This window comes from Coprinopsis cinerea (genome assembly GCF_000182895.1).
Source record: "Coprinopsis cinerea okayama7#130 chromosome 2 map unlocalized cont3.2, whole genome shotgun sequence".
NCBI classification, from domain to species: domain Eukaryota; kingdom Fungi; phylum Basidiomycota; class Agaricomycetes; order Agaricales; family Psathyrellaceae; genus Coprinopsis; species Coprinopsis cinerea.
This window is the reverse complement of record NW_003307543.1, coordinates 360541-379780: the sequence shown is the minus strand read 5'-3', so window position 1 is coordinate 379780 and position 19240 is coordinate 360541. Positions and strand designations below refer to the sequence as shown.

The following is a 19240-nucleotide window of genomic DNA, read 5'->3' as shown; positions in this document are numbered from 1 at the left end:
GGGTGTAATGAGGAAAGAGGGGGAACAGCATTGATTTTGAAGAAGTGGCCGCCCAACGGGTTGTGGGTGCCCACTGTTTGGCCATGGGGTGCTACGCCTTGGTTGCGAAGATAACGGAGGGTTGGTAGAGAGATCGCATCAGACTTTGGACCCTACGTGGTCAGGTAGACATTTCGTAGAGCCTGGAAACGATGAACAACAGTTACAAAACCAACCGAGCTGACGGCCTCGGAACTTGGGGGTTAAGATAGGGGTGAGAAAGGATCACTCCGGCAATCAAATCAGCACACGGCACCCTTCGGCACTCGCCTTGTGTATTCTTTTCGCCACCTTCACTCTAGTCTCTGATACGCACTCTCCCTTCCTCTTCCTCGTTCCTCGTTCCTAACCGCCCAACCCCAAACCCAATGGACCCTCCACCACCACCCGCCACAACGCCTCCAGAAAACACACCAGGAAACGCCAACACGAGCGGCTCTGAAAAACGCAAAAACAAGCGGAAGCGAAAACGGTCTGCACCGAGCAGTGCGAATGCGAGTGGGACGTCGACGCCTAAGGTTATGATTAATATTGAGGATGGGAAGGAGGAGGAGGGAAGAGGAGGAAATGGGAATGGGAATGGGAATGGGAATGGAAAGAAGGAGGAGCACAGCGGGAAAGAAGGACGAAGTAGTGGTGAAGCTCGTGCCTCGGGGTCTACATCGACATCGACAAAGGACGTCGCCAATGGCCAGTCGTCATTCGCGGATGAAGACGACTTTATACCCTTGGGCGTTGTCTCTTCCGACGACGAGGACGCGGACGAGGAAAGGGGTGCACGCGATTTGAAAGGGAAAGGGAAGGCGGTGACTGGTACAGAAGGGTCTTCGAAATCAAAAGGCAAAGAGCGGGCGACGGATGGCGAGGATGGCGAGGAGCGAGATGAAGGCGAGAGGGATAGGAAGCTGAGTAGGCGCGAACGAGCGCGTGAACGCAACCGGAAACGATCGCGGTCGAGGTCGAGGTCGCGGTCCAGGGATAGAGAAAGAGAAAGGGAATGGGATAGAGGGAAGAGGAGTCGCAGGGAAGATGATAGGGAAAGAGACCGAGTACGTGACTCCAAGCCGTCTCAGTATGGCCTCGTATTCGACTTTGACGACTTGTATGTGAAGAGACACGCCTACGACTATGGTCCAACCAACAAAGCTCCCTGGATACGCGGTTTGAATTTGGAGAGTTGCAAGAACGTGGCTGAGATGTGAGTGGTTTTTCGTTTCATGTGGGCCATTTGACTGACGAATATATACAGGATGCACAAGGAGGTGGAAGCCTTTGTCAAGTGGATATCGCCTACCCCAGTCGAGGACGAGATTCGCGGCTTGATTGTGAAACAGATCGCTGTAACAGTGCAGAGCAAGTTTCCCGACGCGTCTGTGCTGCCATTCGGGAGTTACGAGACGAAACTATACCTTCCAATGGGGTGCGCACCATCATCTGTATCTACTGCCTTTGCTCACGTTGTTTCAGCGATATCGACTTGGTCATCCTTTCAGAATCCATGGCGTATAGTAACAAGGTCTCCGTTCTCCATACACTCGCCAATACACTCAAACGTGCTGGCATCACCTCACGCGTCACGGTTATCGCCAAAGCCCGCGTTCCTATCGTCAAGTTCGTCACTACGCATGGTCGTTTCAATGTCGATATTAGTATCAACCAAGAGAACGGGCTCGTTTCTGGCAACATTATCAACGGCTTCCTACGACACCTTCACAACCCTACCTCCAACACCCCCGAATTCGACGCCAACGGTAACCCCAAAACAAGTCTCGCGCTACGAAGTCTCGTCCTCATCACCAAAGCCTTCCTCGCCCAACGCAGCATGAACGAAGTCTACACCGGCGGCCTGGGCAGCTACAGCATAGTCTGTCTGGCCGTCAGCTTTTTACAGATGCACCCCAAGATTCGGAGAGGGGAGATTGACCCTGATCAGAATTTGGGTGTGTTGGTGATGGAGTTTTTTGAGCTGTATGGGTGTTTCTTTAATTATGATGAGGTTGGGATTTCGGTTAGGGCTGGTGGGACGTATTTTAGTAAACGGCAGAGGGGGTGGTTTGATTATCAGAAGAGGGGGCTGTTGTCGATTGAAGATCCTGCTGATCCTTGTGAGTCCCTATAGGCTATCTGTTCCCTCGATTCCAATGGGCGGTTACTGATGCTTGGCGTTGTTGACAGCGAATGATATATCCAAAGGGTCGTATGGTTTTCAAAAAGTTCGGACGGCATTGGCGGGAGCGCATAGTATTCTGACTGCTACTGCGTATCTGCGAGCTGGGATTATCAATTCGAGGAGGAGTGGGCAGTCTGTGAATCTTCGTGGGTATCATGACCCTGAGGATTTGAGTATCCTTGCGACGGTTATGGGGATTACTCAGGAGGTATGGTCTTATTCGCATGGTCCTGGACGCGTCTGACGGTGGCTCTTTGTAGACGTTGAATCATAGGAGGCTCGTGCAGGAATTGTACGATCGCCGGGTTTTGCACTCGATATTGAACGTCGACCCAGCGCCACCGCCGTCGATGTCCTTTTCGAAACCGCAAAGCTCGAAGTCGAACGGCAGTTCCGCCCACAACAACTCGAATTCAAACTCGAAACCGAACGGGAAAGAACTCCGAATTCAAGGTGCTGCCAAACGTTCGACTTCCAATTCCAAATCCGAGCCTATCGTCAACTTTATCGATTCCGAGGAGGAAGACGACTACCAGTATCATCATCACCATCGGTCAGACGACGAAGAAGAGGAGGAGGGTCGGTATGATATCCGACAGCCTCCCCGGAAGCGCCAGCGCACGGGCAAGCAGCAGGTCGATTATCATACGGTGTATGTGACTTCCGGAGACGAGGATGATGATGATTTGTACGATTCGGATGAAGAGGGTGTCGTTGAGCTTGAGGAGGGTGAGGAGAAGGAGGGTCAGGGTGCGAAGAGGAGGAAGAGTTTAGGGGATGGAGATAGAGATCCCATCGTCGAGAGGGAGAAGCAGGATAAGAAGAGGTCGTATTGGTTGTCGAAGGGGATTGGTCCGTGGTTGGGAGGAGATGTGGTTGGAGAGGATAGTGATTGATGTTTTGGGTTCGGATAGTTGCTTGGCTACCCTACCAACTTTTGCACAGGTTTGTGGATGTTCTTTTACGGTTGATTGTTGAGGTTTAGATTTATGTAATTTTTTTATCTGTAGGACACCCCCTGCTACTTGTACTTGTTCTTCCCCGGGCCACCCAGGTTTTCATGCCAAGCCGTCAACTCAACGATGAGCCCGCTGCAATGTTTTCGCCAGCTGGCGTTTTTCGGAGTAACGGATAGATCGTGTCTAGATGGTTATCTTGTCGGCCTGGATTTTGTTTGCTGGTTTATGCGCCTTGTCCCCCTTTCGGCTTGTAGCTTGTACGAAAATTGGCCACGACCATTACAGTAGTGTACATAGGCAGGAATTTGAGCTTCTTGTATGACGGTTTCCATTGTTTCCGTGCGGCGAAGGAATAATTGAGCCGAAATGATGGCCCTTGCTGACCTTGAATTTCCAAAATCGCAGGGGGGTTGTGTGATCATCACCGCTAGCGTCTACAACCACAGGCCCTGCTCTTTCTACGCCCATAATTCCCGCTCCTTTGACCCAAGTCCTGAAATCTATACGATCGCAGGACGTCGTATGCTTTTTCTATAAATCCTGGTAATAATGTGAGTTCAACCGACCCTCGTCGACTCGGGGAGCGCCAGAGAAATCGGCTGACATGGCACGCTACTAGGTCGAAACCCCAGATACCTGTCACCAACCTCAAGGAACGGATTGCAGCACTCGAACAACAAAGGAATGCAGGAAAGCCTTCGCGTGCGACGTCGCCTTCGCCTGGCCTCGGTGGGTCTGCGGGCGGTCCCAGTGTTGGGGCGCTGAGGGACAAGATTGCAAAGTTTGAGAAGAAGGGCGGTGTTCCTGTTCCGCGGGGGACGTTTGGACTCGGTGCGCCCCCGCCTCCTGAAGCCCGCGTACAGAAAAAGGGCGAGTTGTATGGGAACAGGATCCCGCAGCCCGTGCGGATGGTCAGCGCCAACCATACAGGCAACAGCGGCGGTGTCACCAGCCACAGCACCGGTGGGGGGATGGGGACGGGGATTGGGATGGGCCAACCACCGAGTCGTTCGAGCTCGTCGATGGGGTTCAATTATGACCGCGACTATCGACGCTCTGTGTCCATGTCGAGTGTGATCACGGATTTGGACGATCGGCCGGATTATACCCCTTTGACTTCTCCGACGTTCAACTTTCCGGATTCGCCTGGTTCGACGGTGTACACGCCCGAGGGGTCGCCTAGTCCGTTGGGGAGTCCTGATGGGTCGGCGGCGGCGAATGCGAATGCGACGATTCAGACGGTGATGACGGCGGCGGCGAGGCCGCCTGTCATGCCGAGGTCGACGTCGTTTGCGGAGGCGGTGGAGAGGGCGAAGAAGGTGGCTGAGGCGAAGGGTGGTGTTGTTGGGGAGAAGGTGCAGGAGGGGAGTGCGCCGACGCCGTTCATTGCGGCTGCTGTCAAGGACCAGTTTGAGCCTAATGGCCAGCCGAAGAGTCTGGTGGAGGGTGGGGGGGAGAAGGAGGGACGATCTCTCACTGAGGAACCGACGGCTATCGATGACACCACCCCAGCAACGGGAGCGGCGCCGGTTCCAGTCGTCGTGGAGAACGACGAGCCCCCGACGCCCACTGCCGCTGCCTCGCCAGTCGACTCGACCGAATCACAGTCTCCAATCTCGCCGCCATCATCCGCGCCCGTCGAACCCGACACCCCCACCGCCGTCGTCAGCCCCATTTCCGAGCTGTTGCAAGAACTCGCGCCCAACTCCGAGGTTCAAGCACCTCCAGCTGGCGAAACTAAGAAACCGGCTAGTCGCAACAACAAGGATCTCTCCCTGGACGTGGAGGCTCTCAAGATCCAATCTGCTACTGGTGCACCTGCCAACGATGCTTCCAAGCCTGCTGTTGCTGACGACACGACGCCCACGACTGCGACTTATTCGAACCTCCTTTCGCCGCCTCAGACCGGCAACTCGGTTTTGTCGTCTGGGTCGTCGGTGTCCCCTCGTCCGTACAGTATGGTTGAGCTCTCGTGGGCTGAACGTGTCACCCCCGCTACGAGCCGAGGAAACGTCATGTTCCTGCCTCCCTCCTCGACCCAGCTTCCTCGCAAAACCGATCTCATCAACTATCCCCCCACTCCTACTGAAGCGGATTCCAAACCACAAGATGGTGGTAACAAGAAGGCGAATGGAAGTGCCACTACTAGGACTGCTGCTTCTTCGAAACCTACGACCTTCACGGCCGTCGTGCACAAGAAGATTCGCGAAGCTGAGGTTGCCCTACCTGCTGGACCACACGAACTCCCCCAGACGCCTCGCAAGCAGAAGCGGATGACTATGATGCCGTTCCAGAGCCCTGGCAACCCCGAGTTGCTATCCCTCCTGCAAAATGCTGTCATGCTCGAATCGACGTTGGAGCATGGTGAGCTTCCTACGGAAGTTGCCAAGAAGAAGGAAGAGGAGGAGAAGGAGCGGGAAAGGGAGAGGCAGGCGCAGGAGTTGGCTGCTGCTCTTGCTGCTGATAAAGCCCGTGCTGAGCTTGAGGAGCAGAAGAGGCTGGCGTTTGAGGATCAGAAGGCGAAGGAGGAGGAGGAGGAGGAGGATGAGGCTGCTAGGAAGGCGAAACTGCGACATACGTTCCTTATCCCGCTTTCCAAGGCGAGGTACCAGCATAAGAAGGAGATGTCGGTTGCGAGTGCGAGGGCTGCGGGTGTGGAGGTTGAGTTGGATGAGACGGGGTTGCCCGAGTTGCCGGAGAGGTTGCCTAGTCCTGGTGGAAAGGAGGAAGAGGAGGAGAAGCCGAGGATGTCGATACACCACAATTTGCCGCCTCCGCCGCCGCATATCCCGCCTCAGCCTCAGCCCCAGCCTCAAACTCCTCAAGCGGATTCGCTCGCCCCGGTGCCCAAGTCTGCTGGTTCGAAATCGAGGTTTTCGACGTTCCGCAGGTTGGGGAGTGTCAAGTCGATGATTGGGGGACCTGGTGCTGCTTCCCGCAAGAGTATCGCGTCGGATTTCTCGGATGATACCACTTATTCGTCCATCCCTGCTGTGATTACCCCTGATGGCAGTGTGGCCCATGGTGATGTGGATGACTTTGGTATGACTAGTGTCAACCATTCTCAGGAGCAGTCCTGGCCGAGTTTGTCCCCCAAGAAGTCGGGTGGTGGGTCGAGGACGTCGACGTTTGGCAAGATGTTTTCGAGGTCGAGGACAAAGTCGAGTGGGAGTACTTTGAGTAATGCGTCTGGTGAGTCGATTTCTGTGTCTTTTGGGTTTTTTTACATAGCTGATGTGTGGTAGCGATTACTTCAGACTCGGCGAGCTCGAAGGCTCCCTCTGTGTATACCCTTCCTCCTCTCCCTGATACGCTGTCTGCTATCCCGTCAGGTCCGGAGTATGAGAACCGCCAACCAAGACGGTCGATCTCGATGAAGAGCTTGAAGAGTGCATTGAAGGGCCGTTCGTCGATCGATAGCACGAACGCTCCTCCCCTGCCTAGGACCCGGACCGTCGACGCTCAGCCCCCTCCACCTGTCCTCGAATCCAACGGGAGCACAAGTCCAACCTCGACCCTCGGGTCCCCAGGGCCACTCAAATCCCCCGACTACCTGGGCTACAACCCGCTGAACCCTCCTATGGACACTGGGAACGGCGGCCGCCCCACCTCGCTCGTCTCAGTCGCTTCGACACTCCCTTCTCCCTTATTCGACAAAGATATCTTTGATGCTTTCCCTGCTGTTCCTTCTGGTACACCCGCTTCCGCCAGTCAGTATGATCAGGGACAAGGAATGCCATCGGCGGCGTTGTTGACTCCGTCGTTTGATTCTGTGTTTTTGGGGAGTGCGATTCATTTGGCTGGGTCGCACAAGTCGACTATTGGGACGCCTACTACTGCTACGGGAGGGATGTATAGTCCGTTACCCCCCGCCTCGGCTGCTACTGTTGATGGATCTGCGGGGTCCTCGAGGCAGAGGAGGGCGTAAAAGGAGGGTGATCTGGGGGTTTAGGAGGTGCTGTGGATGGGCTCTGTTGTGCCTGTTTAGACGTTGGTTTGTTTTTCTTTCTGCTTTTGATACATTATCTCTGGAGTAATCCCTTTCGTTACTTTTTTTTGGTCTCCTTTTTTCCTTTTTTTTATATCTATTTGGAGTGCTTGCTCGTTTCGTCATTTGCTGCTGCTGCTGATGCCCCTGCTGCTTCATACGAGAACTTTTTTTATACAAGATATCCCCCTCGCTAGTTACTGTTTATTTACGTACTGTTACTCTCCCTACCTACCTACCAAGTACCTATTCGTTTTCAGTATAGTCGTTTTCTCTACTCTACTCTCCTCTCCTTTTTTTTTATTTTCCCCATGCTTTCTTCTTTCTTTCTTTTTCCTCTCTCTCTCTCTCGTCTCGGTCAAGTATCAATCCAAGGTTCATTTCCTTCTTTTTTCTGCAGTCATCCTCATCGTCTGTCATACATCCACTCTTTCTTTCTTTCTTTCATTCTTTCATTTTGAAGTCCAAAAAAGTCTGTTAAATTTGGTTCTACAAGTCGCTTTCTACTACTACCACTACTTGCTAAAATACTTAGTACTTACTTTTTTTCTGTGTGGCTACATAGTTCGTTTGGTGATTTACATAAAGAAATGATACGCTCTTTTTTTTCTCTCCGTTGTAACTATCACTCTGTCTCCACACTTGTGAAGGTGTCCAAGAGGGAGATAACCATGAGGCCATTATCGCCTATACTATGGGTGTCTCAGGCTGGCCGGCCGTCTCGTCCGATCATGCTCGGTCTGTGCGATTCAGCGTTTCGTTCGTAGACGGAAAGGCCGCGGGTTCGATTCCACTTGTGCAGGAATCGGGACATTCCTTGCATTTGGCCGTTCTTCATCGAGAGACAACACCATCGTCGATTACCCGCTGTGCACAGGCGATCATGATGGATGATGTGTCCTTGGAATCTGGATTCTTTCATCTGAAGGATATAGAGACAGACTTGGGGATAGTGGTGATATTGATAAGAGTTCAAAATCTTCAATAAGTACTGTTCATGTACCCAGCAAGCCTAAGGGGACGTCCTTTACTCCTTTACTAAGTTCCAGCAGCATAAGCGCTCTCGATCCGGATTAAGCGCCGAAACAAATCCCATTGAGGGTGTTTAAGCTCCGCCTGAATAGCAGACAAAACTCGCGTTCCCGGACTTTTGCAATACCTAGCCCGTCTCTATTCCACCACCATGTCGGATTCTTCTCAAACTCTACAGCCCACAGCTTTAGATATGCACTGGGTGCGAGGCGAAGGAGCTGCGCACTCCACGACCACGAATACAGTCAAACATGCCCAGCCTATCTCGACCATGGCCAACTTGAGTCACCCTCGCTGCCACAGCTGGCCCCTCGAAGCCACTTGCAGTGACCCATCTCGCAAACTCCTCGAGTCGTTTCCACCAGAAGTAAAGGCCGCCATCTTCCTCGACGCCATGATCCCCTGCCTGCAGTCTCTCATTCACCAATCATCGATCTACACCTTCGTACCTATTCGACGTGTGTTTGCCGTGGGGAAGGCAATTGCCACGACGTGCCGAAGCTGGCGCTCATTTTACTACGAAACTGTCCTCTGTTTTCGCAGTAACCGGCATGGCGCGTTCATTGGCGTTACGCTGGACGAGCTTGTGGCTCTCAGGCAGTGGCTCCCTGACGTAGCAGTGGTGGGCTGTCTGCTGTTCCTCGAATGCGATCCCAACGCCCTCCTTTTCCACTCGTCGCCGGAAGAACACCGAGTGCTTCGGATTCTTATTCGAGATCCTGTCGCGTTGGCTGCCATACAAGTCGTGGAATGGGGGGATCACAGCACGAACCGTTCGGCGTCCACCACGGTGCCCGAACTCAATATCGAGTCATTTCGAAGAATCCAGCAGCTATTAACTGAACAGGCTCACGGTGATCATGCGCAAGTTCGGCGCTTGATGATGGAGGAAATGACCTCGCTCTCTTTGGTCTTGATGTCCAACATCATGTCCTTCCTCGCAGCTTTTCCCTCCCTGAAGATCGCCGAGATTCCAACCTGGATGTTGCGGACTTTGTTGGGGTTCCCCTATGACCGCTCTCATCCCCTATCCTCGCACCTGGTACAATCGTTGAACCTCCAATCAGTTTCCGCACAGGAATTTGCGAAACAGTGCGGACTTGTATTCGCACATTTGGATGGAATCAGCATTGTCGGGTACCCTTTCATTATCGGCGGCCTCATCCACAACTTCAGGCAACCGAATCCCAATTACAAGAACCTCATTCTCGGGGAGCTGGAGTTCCAGTCGATGTTCAGGACGCTGCATAAACGTCTTCACTCGCCGTCCACTTATTTCAGCCATATGAAAGCCATAGGTTGGCGCTCGAACCACAGGGAGGAGCTCGGACATTTTGGAAAAATCTTGGAGGCGATTATGTTCTTCGAACCTCGTGGTGGTCTCACTGAACTGTGCATTTCAAACAAGATAGGTGAGGGACTTTCATACTTTGCGCAACCTCCAAGCTCTAATAGACTAATCCATCCTCAAAGCGGACTCAGTCCTAAACGAGACATACCCCCTCCTCTCTATTCCTTTAATCCAGTCCTCGGCAAATACCCTCCGTACACTGATTCTCCACGTTGATGTGTCCATTCGGACGTCCAAATACGACTTCGTTCCTGGCGGCGACCATGTGTGTTTGCTGCACAACAGGCTCTTCAGAGGACTACCGAACATCGAGCACTTGGCGCTTCGCGTTCCTTCCATATGCAGGGAATTCTTCAAGGGACTGTATAAGCCGCAAAAGCAACATGGCAAGTTCATCATTGTCATTGGACACCTCCGGAAGTCCTTGCCCATTCCGTGCTCACACTCGCAACGTTTCTCCGACTTCGATACCATCAAGGCTGTCGTCGAAATCCTGAATGCAGGCCCCCCTTGCTTCATGGGAATGCCAGGCTGGGATGTCCAGTTGCGTATCGAGGCGAGGATTGCCTCCCAACTTCGGGCACGCGGTGAGTATTCCAAATGCTTTAGTGGGCGATTGATGCTAATTCGATACAGACCCTCGGTCTTACACCCTCGTAGTTCCCCTTCATGGAAACGTAGACGTCCTAAAGCTATGGTCCATTCGTCAGGAGAAGGCTCTAGACAACACTCGTTCAAACTGGATTCAAGAAGTATACAAGACTGCGGTTGACACGTTTAGAATGGTCGGGGAATTTATCGAGACTCGCCCTGACATCGAAGATGAACACTTTCAGTGGCTGTCGTATCCCCGCCGGCTCTACTGTCGGGATTCGGATGATCTGGTTGCCTTCGAGGATCCTCTGATCAACATCCTCTGGGATATATCATTTTCAGATGAAGATAGTCAATGGAGAGATTAGATTTCCGGCCGAGAGGCCTCAATGATCATTGGTAAAGTTTAAAGGATAGCGCGAGTGCCTAGTATAAACCCAATCGTATGTCCGAGAGAGTGATCTGGTTACATACCATTGGTTAGGTCTACATCTTCGAGACTCCACGCCTGTAATAAGCGCGGCGTGGGCAAGCCCAGCCACGGCCGGCATCCCCTGCCGAACTCCACCAAAACTCACCACAATTTCCAGCGACGGTCGGTGAACCCCGTTGGAACTGGCACAGAGTTCACCGGTGTCCAGTGAACGTTGATGTCCATAGCAATTTCCAGCGGACCCCCGTGAACGACAGCGGTCGAAGGGCCATGATCGATGGATTTCGTCCCGCTTAATGGTATCACCCCCAGTGGAATCCAGTGACCCCCACCAATCGCCAGGGGTCCTTCGCTTCGAGCTTTTAATAAACCATGTATGTACCCTCCAAGCGGCATAATTACAAGTGTATTTGTAATGTCAATAGGAATTGCTCCTCCGGGCGGACCTGGGCACCGTAGACAACGCTCCCACCCCGCCGCGTCCCAAGGGGCGCGGCAACATACATTGGGACTCGGGAGAACAGGACCCACCAACTCACAGACAGAATCGGACCATCCCGCCACGGACGAGACATTCGGAGGACAGGACCCCCCTCAACTCATACGGGGACCAAACTCTTGACGGAGAACACACACAAATGACTGCACTGGTTGCGGTTTCTGGGCTTTCTGAATCGGGTAAAGCACTGTTCGCAGTGCACTCGCTGGCGCCCGTTTAGCGGCGGGCTCGCGCTCGTACTACTACGGGCCCATAACCAGAGTTGCTGGCCCTAGCGCTATAGGAGTGGATGGTACGATGAGGTGACATCGCAAGAGGTAAAAGGTTCTGTGCCATCACATCCACCCCATCCACCAACAGCCACCAAGACATTGCTGACATCATCCCGAGGAAATCGGACATTTCCAAAAAGAGCCTTTTGACCTTCACCCCTTTAACCCTGTAGCACTACGTGCCCAGGAATAGTGAAGATACAAGTTTTATGGGTTCCGAATGCCACCTTTGAGTAGACACAGCCTTGGCCGTCTATTTAGTTGTGCGCGCCCCTTCTTCTGGCCGCAATGGTGTCGTTCCAACTTCATATCTTCTGAGAAGCGCTATTCCAATCAACGATATAAAGGTAAACTTAATTGGTATCCTGCAAAGTTTTAAGGATCAAGATACAGACTGAGACAAATGTTCGTGGCTAGAACTAGAGAAAAGATGTGATTTAACAAAAGTCCCCTTCCGGCGAGATTCAGTGAGCTTGACCCCACGTTCCAGTGGAGGTCGGCGGCATCCAGCGACCACCGAGGAGTACGGTGGAGGTCAGTGGGGGCCGGCGCTCGAGGTGAGAGGTGTTCAGCGGCCTCCAGGGCGTTCCCACACCGGTCCAACGGAGGTCGTTGGCAAATAGTGACAAACACCGAACCCCAGCGTCCACCGATGTTCACCGGAGGACACCAGGGAACTTGCCCCCCGCGCGCATATAACTCCTCCACGCAGGCTCTGGGACAGAATCAGCCCTCTCTGGTCGCAATAAGTCGAGCAATTGGTCGTCAAATCTAGTAAACGCCAACTGTGAGATAGATCTCCAGCCCAAGCACTTCAGTTTCCTTGTCGTCTCCATCGGGGGCCTGGCATCGCGCAGTGAGTCCACTTCGAAGCGTACTCGGAGTTGGTTCTCCATATGCGCGCCGACTGGTTGCCCGAGGTAGTATTGCAGTTCGTCAGGATACCCGATAGAGCTGAGGAAGATTCCAAAGATGCTCAGTGGATACCCCGCTTGCAAGGTGATAGACCGAGTCGCCCAAAGTCCTTTGGGCAACCTCGACATCCTTGACGCCGCTGGTTGTTCCTGGTCGCGAGCTATGCGGAAGATAGATTTGTTTCTGGTGTTTGAGCCGTGGAAGTTCCTGGATTACACCCCGACGCCGTCGTTGAGTGCGGGCCATCTTGGTTCAAGAAGTCTCTTTGTTAATTAATGAAAGCTATGACATATATCTTGCACGCCGTCAATGTAGGGAATTACCTAGTCCGTTGAGTCGGTCTGACCAGTTCCGAAGAGCCTCACCCAAGTGGCTAGTACGTCTTGGTGGTTGCAGCGAGCGCTCGTGGTAAGAAGAAAGCGCCTCGTTTGATCCGAAGACGGCAGAGCCCTTCTCTCCGACAACCACGGCTCGCTCGCGTTCCACATAAAGTCGTCGTGAGTTGCTCATGAGCAGACCTTGAGCAGAACGGTCGCAGTTGGCAGGAGGAAGTGGTACGGGGACCGCCAATGTACCACCCATCCGAGCTTCCGGTGCTCAAGCACATCAAGCCCTTCAATCATTCCTTTGGCAGTGATTCAACCTCGACCTCAGCACGATCACGACGCGTCAAGGTCGGCCCCAGCGCTACGGAAAGCTCCTCTCAAATCCTTAGTTCACTTCCCCCAGAGGTTTTAACGATAATATTCACGTTCGTTGTCGGCGGCTTCTGGGACGTTACTCGAAGAAGCTCTTCAAACTACACATTCATCCCTATCCGCCAGCTTTTCCGCGGACCTCTCCGCATGATTTGCCGCAGATGGCGTCGTCACTACTTGGAATTCTCGCTTGGATCGAAGTACCACAGGGGTGGGGCGTTCGTCGGGACGAACTTTACGGAGTTGGCCGTCATGCACGAGTGGTCCCTTGACATCGCTGTCGTGGGGTGTCTGCTGTTCGCTGGTGACCCCAACGACCTGTTATTACCTTCCATCGACGATGTCCTCAAACCAATTCGACTTGATAAGCAGGACAGTGCGACTCTGGCCTCAGTGGAGGCGATCGAATGGACGGACCCCAGCCGACTGCCGCCTCGAAGAATCAAGGGCATTGAAAACGCCGTTCTCAGGGTCTCCGGGATCCTGTTCGAGGAAGCCCGTAGCTACACCCAGAAAACACAGGAACTCCTTCTCCAGGAGCTTTTTTCTCTGTCTCTTTCGCTTTCGTCCAAGGTCCTCGCCTTCCTCCAAGCCTTCCCTCGCGTGAAGAGAGCGGAGATTCCCTCCTGGGTGGTAGCTCTTGCATGGGGCCTGAAGATCAACACAGAAGACCAGCCCCGGTCGAAACTCGTCGAAGACTACAGTGTCCCCGTTATCTCGCCGTCCGACCTCAGGGATCAACTTGAATCACTCCTCCACTCGCTCGACCATGCCTCGATTGTTGGGTATCCCCTCGTGACAGGGTCCATTTTCCATCGGCCTTTCGGAAAGCCTAAGACTTGGATGCTCCGAGACGTTGAGGTGATGCTCAGTCGTTTTCTAGGAAGCCGGTTCTCATCGACAATGGATGACGGGTTCAAGTCTACATTCTCTTCCCTTGCTCGTCGAGCTGAAGTCAAGTTGCAATCCTTCCAAGGACGACGCGGTGTCACGTTGCATGGATATCCCTTAGCTACCCCGTTCTCGACGATTGATATCGCCAAGAGGCTCCTGCCTTTGGAGGTTACCGGATTGACTGAGATCTACGTAGCAGAAGAGGCTGGTGAGTGGAGTGTTTCCCTATGTATAATGTCGTCGAGCAGCGTCAGACTGAAGTTACGTTGACAGCTCCCAGCTCAACTCTTTCTTGCGCTCTTCTTGAAATACCCACTGTGAAGGCATCCGCAACGACTCTACAACGCCTCACTCTTCATGTCCAGTTCACCGGCAGTGCATCGACGTCTCGAAGAACAGCTACGCCACGCCATCACTGCCCCACGTTGAGCATCGTTATCTGGACGTTAGTGTTGGCTCCATCTGTAAGGACCTACTCTGGGGTGTCTTTCGACCAGAAAAGAAGAACGGGACCTTCATTGTCACCGTTCGCCGCAGTTACAAGCCCGACGACTGTCCTCATTCGGCGTCCTTTGGTGATACCGATTCTGCAAGGGCAGTGTTGGATATCCTTCAGCATTCTCGACCATATTTTGAGCCGGTAAGAGATTGGGATGTTCAGATTCGTCTGGAACAGAAACAAGGTATTGGTGAGTGAATCATTTTCTTTCGTCGAGGTCGCATTCTTAGTCTTGTGTCGGTGACAGGTGGTCCCAATGGAACTGCCATTATTATTTTCCCCTGCGAAGATTACTTGGGTCTCTATGCAGTCGAGCCAAAGGTAACTCATGACTATCACTATCACATACAAAGCACGTTCTGGGCGCCCGCACATAATTTCAAGGAGTGGGCGGGATCTCAGCGGCGCGATCCTTCTTGGAGTAGATACTATACAGAGTGGAAAGAGAACTGATGTATCTGTTCACATCCTACAATTTTACTTGAATCGCCCTCAGTATGTTACCGAAGACGTTTCCAGAGCGGTTTGAAGATAGGACATTCTGGATTCTGACCGTGACTACCCCTATTAATATCGTCGGGTCGCGCCAGGGGCGGGCTCAGGGCGGGAACATGACGCGACTGATCGATGATGCACTGGTTCCCACGACCCTTGGACCCCAACCACGACGACGTCCTCGATAACGCAAGCGTTCACAGGACACTTGAGGCCAGACCTGGTAAGCTTGAATTTGGCTGTTTCCATATAGGACTCACAGGTATACGTATAGGCCAGGTAGAACTGGAACCCGAATTGCACCGACTGCACAAAGGGCCCTAGGTTCGTACGACCACAAAGGAGGGGCTTTCAGTCTCATATGACATTCGACACAAAGGAGGGGACCTAAAGGCATATTTAGAGTCCTGAAGATGGATCTAGTTGCAGATGTGCCACAACATCTACCTCAGCTGGTTATGCCCTACAACATAACCCTGAACCTGACGACCTTGTTCTCATTTCTCCCCTCACGACTCTTCGCGCGATCCAAGCTCGTTCAGCAAATCTGGAGAAGGTGGGACCAGGCGGTGGAAATGGGTATGGCTAGTGAAACGGCGTCGGTGGGCGACTTTCTTGGTGGGGACGACGAGTCCTGGCCGAGCACCCTCCTCGAAGTCGCGGCTGCAGCTGTGGCATCGCCGACACCAGCACCCAAGCCAGCACCACCTATCGCTTATCCAGGGCCGTGGGCGTTCTTCATTTCTGGTTACATGCTGGGTATCTTCCTCATGGTACGCACGAGTTCATTACGATCGGAGTCAGAGGGAAGACTAATCGTTTGGCCAGGCTGTGATTCTACACCGAATACAGAACATCATCATCCCGTCGCGCATGCAGAACCGACGTGGACTTCGGAATGGGGTTTCGATAGGCTGGAACAGACGATTCTCGATCTTCAGCCGACTGACGTCCTCCATCTTTCCTCTCGACTTGACCCAAACATCGACACGCCTCGCGGTCCATCTACCGACGTTGTACTACCTCTGCAAGATGCTTACGATCTGGTTTGTGCTCGTGCTACAAACATCCGAGTTATATCCCGAGAAGGGCCGTTTAGGTTGGGCGGATAGTCTTGGCGAGATGGTCAGGAAGATGGACATGCAGGATATCTGTTGGAACACGTTTGTGGCCGTATGCGTTGGGTTCTCGGTGGAGGGATTTGTGAAGGCGTTGGATGGGGTGGAAGCCGGGTTCCCGATCGGTGGCAATATGAATCCGAACACTTCGCCTTTCAACATTGTTGGCTATGCTTTCCTCTTACACCTCTATTCCTCTCCCTTTGCGCATTCACAGAAGAGTGGGGACTATCCTTCTAGGCCAGATAAACATGCCATAATCACCGTCGCCATTCCACTCCTTCAACTCACTTTGTTCCACGCGCTGTCGGTGTACAGGCCGTGGTCTTCGCATCGACTATTCCCAACGGCGCTCAGCTCGTTCCTATCCCTTATCCACTTCCATGGAGCCCTTTGGTCGTATATCCGCAAGTCACAGCAGAGTAGCAATCCTCCTTTCTCGTCATCAGAAGACAACAACCCCAGAATCCTTGCAACCTATCCGATCCTAAACTACATCCCTAACCTATTCGAAACGCTCTTACTCATTACGATATTCCTTACGATAGTTCTGAACGTGGTGGTTCAAATGGTGGTGCGAGGACGTGTCGAGCGGGTGTTCAGCGGGCTTGGTGTGAGCCCGATCCACAATGGTACGTCCTCTCGCAGTCCATTATCTTCCGCTGTGTTCATATCTCTACCAGACGACGACACACCAGGTGTCGCTCCTGGCACCGGAAGCGGCATCCGCGCGTTCTTCCGAAACCTGCCATACGAAGAGGACTTTGGTGTGCTACTCCTTCGAGTTGGGACGGCTAGTTTGGAAGCTACGGGCCTCCGAGGATGGAGTAACGAGGTCGCGCCTATCGCATCGCCTGTTCGACGACGGAAGAGGAGACACCGGGGTCTCCACCCACCGACGCCAGGCCAGGTCGAGTATGGATCGGTGCGGGTGGGAAGGGTGGCAGCGGGAACTGTTCAGCCGGGTTACAAGACGGTGGTCAAACCGAGCACATCGACGAGGAGGAAATCCAAATTACGACAACAGCGCCTCAAGGGCCTTCGAAACGAGGTTCGAAACGTCGATTTGGGTTTGAGCAATATCACGCCGGAAGCGAGGAGGAGTGTGCGCAGCTTCTGGAGGTGGTTGAAGGAGTTTGGGAGGTACGCGGAGGCGGTGTGGGCGGCTGCGAAAGGGCTGGCGGCGTTGTCGTGGAGGTGGATATTGTATCTTGCTAGGGGGAGGAGGGATAGGGAGAAGGATGATGTTCTGATTAGGAGGCGGCGGCGGGTCAGGGGTCTCATGTCAGACATGGATGCTTCGAATGCCTCGTATGGGAGCGGCGATGAAGACGACGAAACGACCAGTACGGAAGATTCGGGAGAGCGGGATAAAGTGGTGTATGAGAGGTTTTTGAGAGGGGAAAGTATTAGCGATGATGAAGATGATGATGCGGAGTTCGTGTTGGAGGATGATGAGGAGGGGGAAGGGGAGGGGGAAGAGAGTCCAGCAGAGGGCGATGCGACACCGACTGCAGAGGAAGATCCTGAGAGGGAAGCATTTGGACTATTTATGGATCTGATGAGAGGCGGAATGGGCGCTGGAAGTTCGAGTTCTCGTGGAGGAGAGGTTGTGTTGGCGCATATGGTGAATCAGAATTCATCGCCGCTGACTCGGAGAAGATGGGAGGAGTCCCAGTTGGTAACGTCTTCATGGGTTGATGAAGACGATGATGACGAAGACGATTCGATGGATGCCTATGGTAGTGGAAGTGGAAGCGGGAGTGTGAAAGATGAGGACTCGAGCAGGACGCTCTGCGTTGTGTGCACCACTGACATCCGTGACATCATTTGCTGGCCTTGTCGGTGAGTTCAGCTGTTTGGTATATTCTCGCGCCCTGCTTGCTGATCCAATGTCCTTTCTTCAGATGTCTTGCGATGTGTGATGGATGTAGGGAAGCTTTGGCTTCGAGGAGTGCGCCGACGAAACATCGATGTCCTTGTTGTCGACAACTGTGAGTTTTGTCGTTCTCTCGATTCAATTTATCGTCGACCTGTACTGATTTGAATTGTAGAATTGAAGGTTATTCACGGATATACATACCTTAAGGGCCCTGATCATCTGCTGGAACTTTGAACATGGAATTACATGGTGTATTCAATCTGTCAACATTCGCGTTTACTGATTTGTGCTATCTTATTGAGGTAAATCGGTTCTGATCGACCGGCGCCTTGCATAGCGTTTCTTCTCGCCCATGCCTTGGAGGGGCTGGTTAGGCCACTACTATGGTCCTTTAATTTACGTCTGCAGCGCCCACACGATTCACCGTGTCATTTATACCTCACGAAGTCAATGTCCTGGCGTACCTTTCCCCAACGATCTTGGGCCGATCCGACGTGGAGGCACAACTTGAAAGCTCAGACTACTCTTGTTGTTCCGGAACTTCTGATCTGCGGTGCTCACTCGGATGACACTACATCTGAGAGAAGCGGGGCAAATCGGTATTTTCGGATTCAGCGAGCCCCTGTTTAAACCCAATGGCATTTCGATCCGGAGAGCCTACGGATCGTAGCTGGGGCCTCTTATAGTTGGGTATAAGAAAGGACTAGGCGTCATTTTATGACGCATGAGCTTTGAGTCAGCGCAACCGCTGCCATCAGAAATTCAGAATCTCGCATTACTAGGCTGAGCGCTACGAGGACAGTGGGCGCTTGTTACTTTAGGGCCGGCTCATTTACCCTTATACAAAGGTACTCGCCATCACAACCGACTCCCAATACTCGATCAATACCCTGACAAAGCGCCTCCCCCGCTGGGTCAGACTGGAGACTGTGTACCATTGGCAATGTGTTGGCCTTGTCGGTGAGTTCAGCTTATTTAGCACCCGCCTGTTGATCCAATGTCCTTTGTACAGATGTCTTGCGACAGTGTAGGGATTGGCTCCAAGGGAGCGCGCAGACGAAACATCGATGTCCTTGCTGTCGACAACTGTGAGTGATATTGTTCTCTCACTGATTCAGTTTAATGTCGAACTGTGCTGATGTGGATTGTTGAATTGAAGGCTATCCACGAAACGGTGTCTTTTACATTTAACCTATCAACATTCGTGATCACTGATTTGTTCTACCTTACTATGGGTTCCCATCGACCAGCGCCTTCTTCTCACCGGTGCCCTCGGAGGTTGGAGCTGATTTTAGGTCGTTGCTGTGATCCTTGACCATGCTTACGTTGTTGAGCACTGATCGATGATCCTTCCCCCTCGCATAGCGGTGTTGGGTGAATGAAACAGAATTCAGTCCCCGAG

General features: G+C 52.8%; 5 protein-coding genes across 5 annotated transcripts; 4 read left to right on the top strand and 1 right to left on the bottom strand.

Moving 5' to 3' along the window:
* Positions 1-407: 407 nt before the first annotated feature.
* Positions 408-3105, top strand: CC1G_13831 (Trf5; the record flags this gene model as incomplete). Its single annotated transcript, XM_002911750.1, has 6 exons — positions 408-1237; positions 1289-1459; positions 1507-1903; positions 1931-2144; positions 2215-2417; positions 2470-3105. The coding sequence occupies 6 exons, from the start codon at positions 408-410 to the stop codon at positions 3103-3105; spliced, it is 2451 nt and encodes an 816-aa protein (XP_002911796.1).
* A 288-nt stretch (positions 3106-3393) lies between these two features.
* Positions 3394-7096, top strand: CC1G_13830 (hypothetical protein; the record flags this gene model as incomplete). The annotated part of the gene is made up of 3 exons (XM_002911749.1): positions 3394-3425; positions 3788-6360; positions 6426-7096. 3 exons carry the CDS (start codon positions 3394-3396, stop codon positions 7094-7096), a joined length of 3276 nt encoding a protein of 1091 aa, XP_002911795.1.
* A 1243-nt stretch (positions 7097-8339) lies between these two features.
* On the top strand, positions 8340-10501 carry CC1G_10691 (hypothetical protein; the record flags this gene model as incomplete). Its single annotated transcript, XM_001832790.1, has 3 exons — positions 8340-9600; positions 9662-10126; positions 10176-10501. 3 exons carry the CDS (start codon positions 8340-8342, stop codon positions 10499-10501), a joined length of 2052 nt encoding a protein of 683 aa, XP_001832842.1.
* Positions 10502-12108: 1607 nt separating this feature from the next.
* On the bottom strand, positions 12109-12380 carry CC1G_10690 (hypothetical protein; the record flags this gene model as incomplete). Its single annotated transcript, XM_001832789.1, has 2 exons — positions 12109-12180; positions 12216-12380. The coding sequence occupies 2 exons, from the start codon at positions 12378-12380 to the stop codon at positions 12109-12111; spliced, it is 237 nt and encodes a 78-aa protein (XP_001832841.1).
* Positions 12381-12821: 441 nt separating this feature from the next.
* On the top strand, positions 12822-17805 carry CC1G_13829 (hypothetical protein; the record flags this gene model as incomplete). The annotated part of the gene is made up of 6 exons (XM_002911748.1): positions 12822-14052; positions 14118-14161; positions 14221-14533; positions 15262-15611; positions 15667-16588; positions 16640-17805. The coding sequence occupies 6 exons, from the start codon at positions 12822-12824 to the stop codon at positions 17803-17805; spliced, it is 4026 nt and encodes a 1341-aa protein (XP_002911794.1).
* Between the last annotated feature and the right edge of the window lie 1435 nt (positions 17806-19240).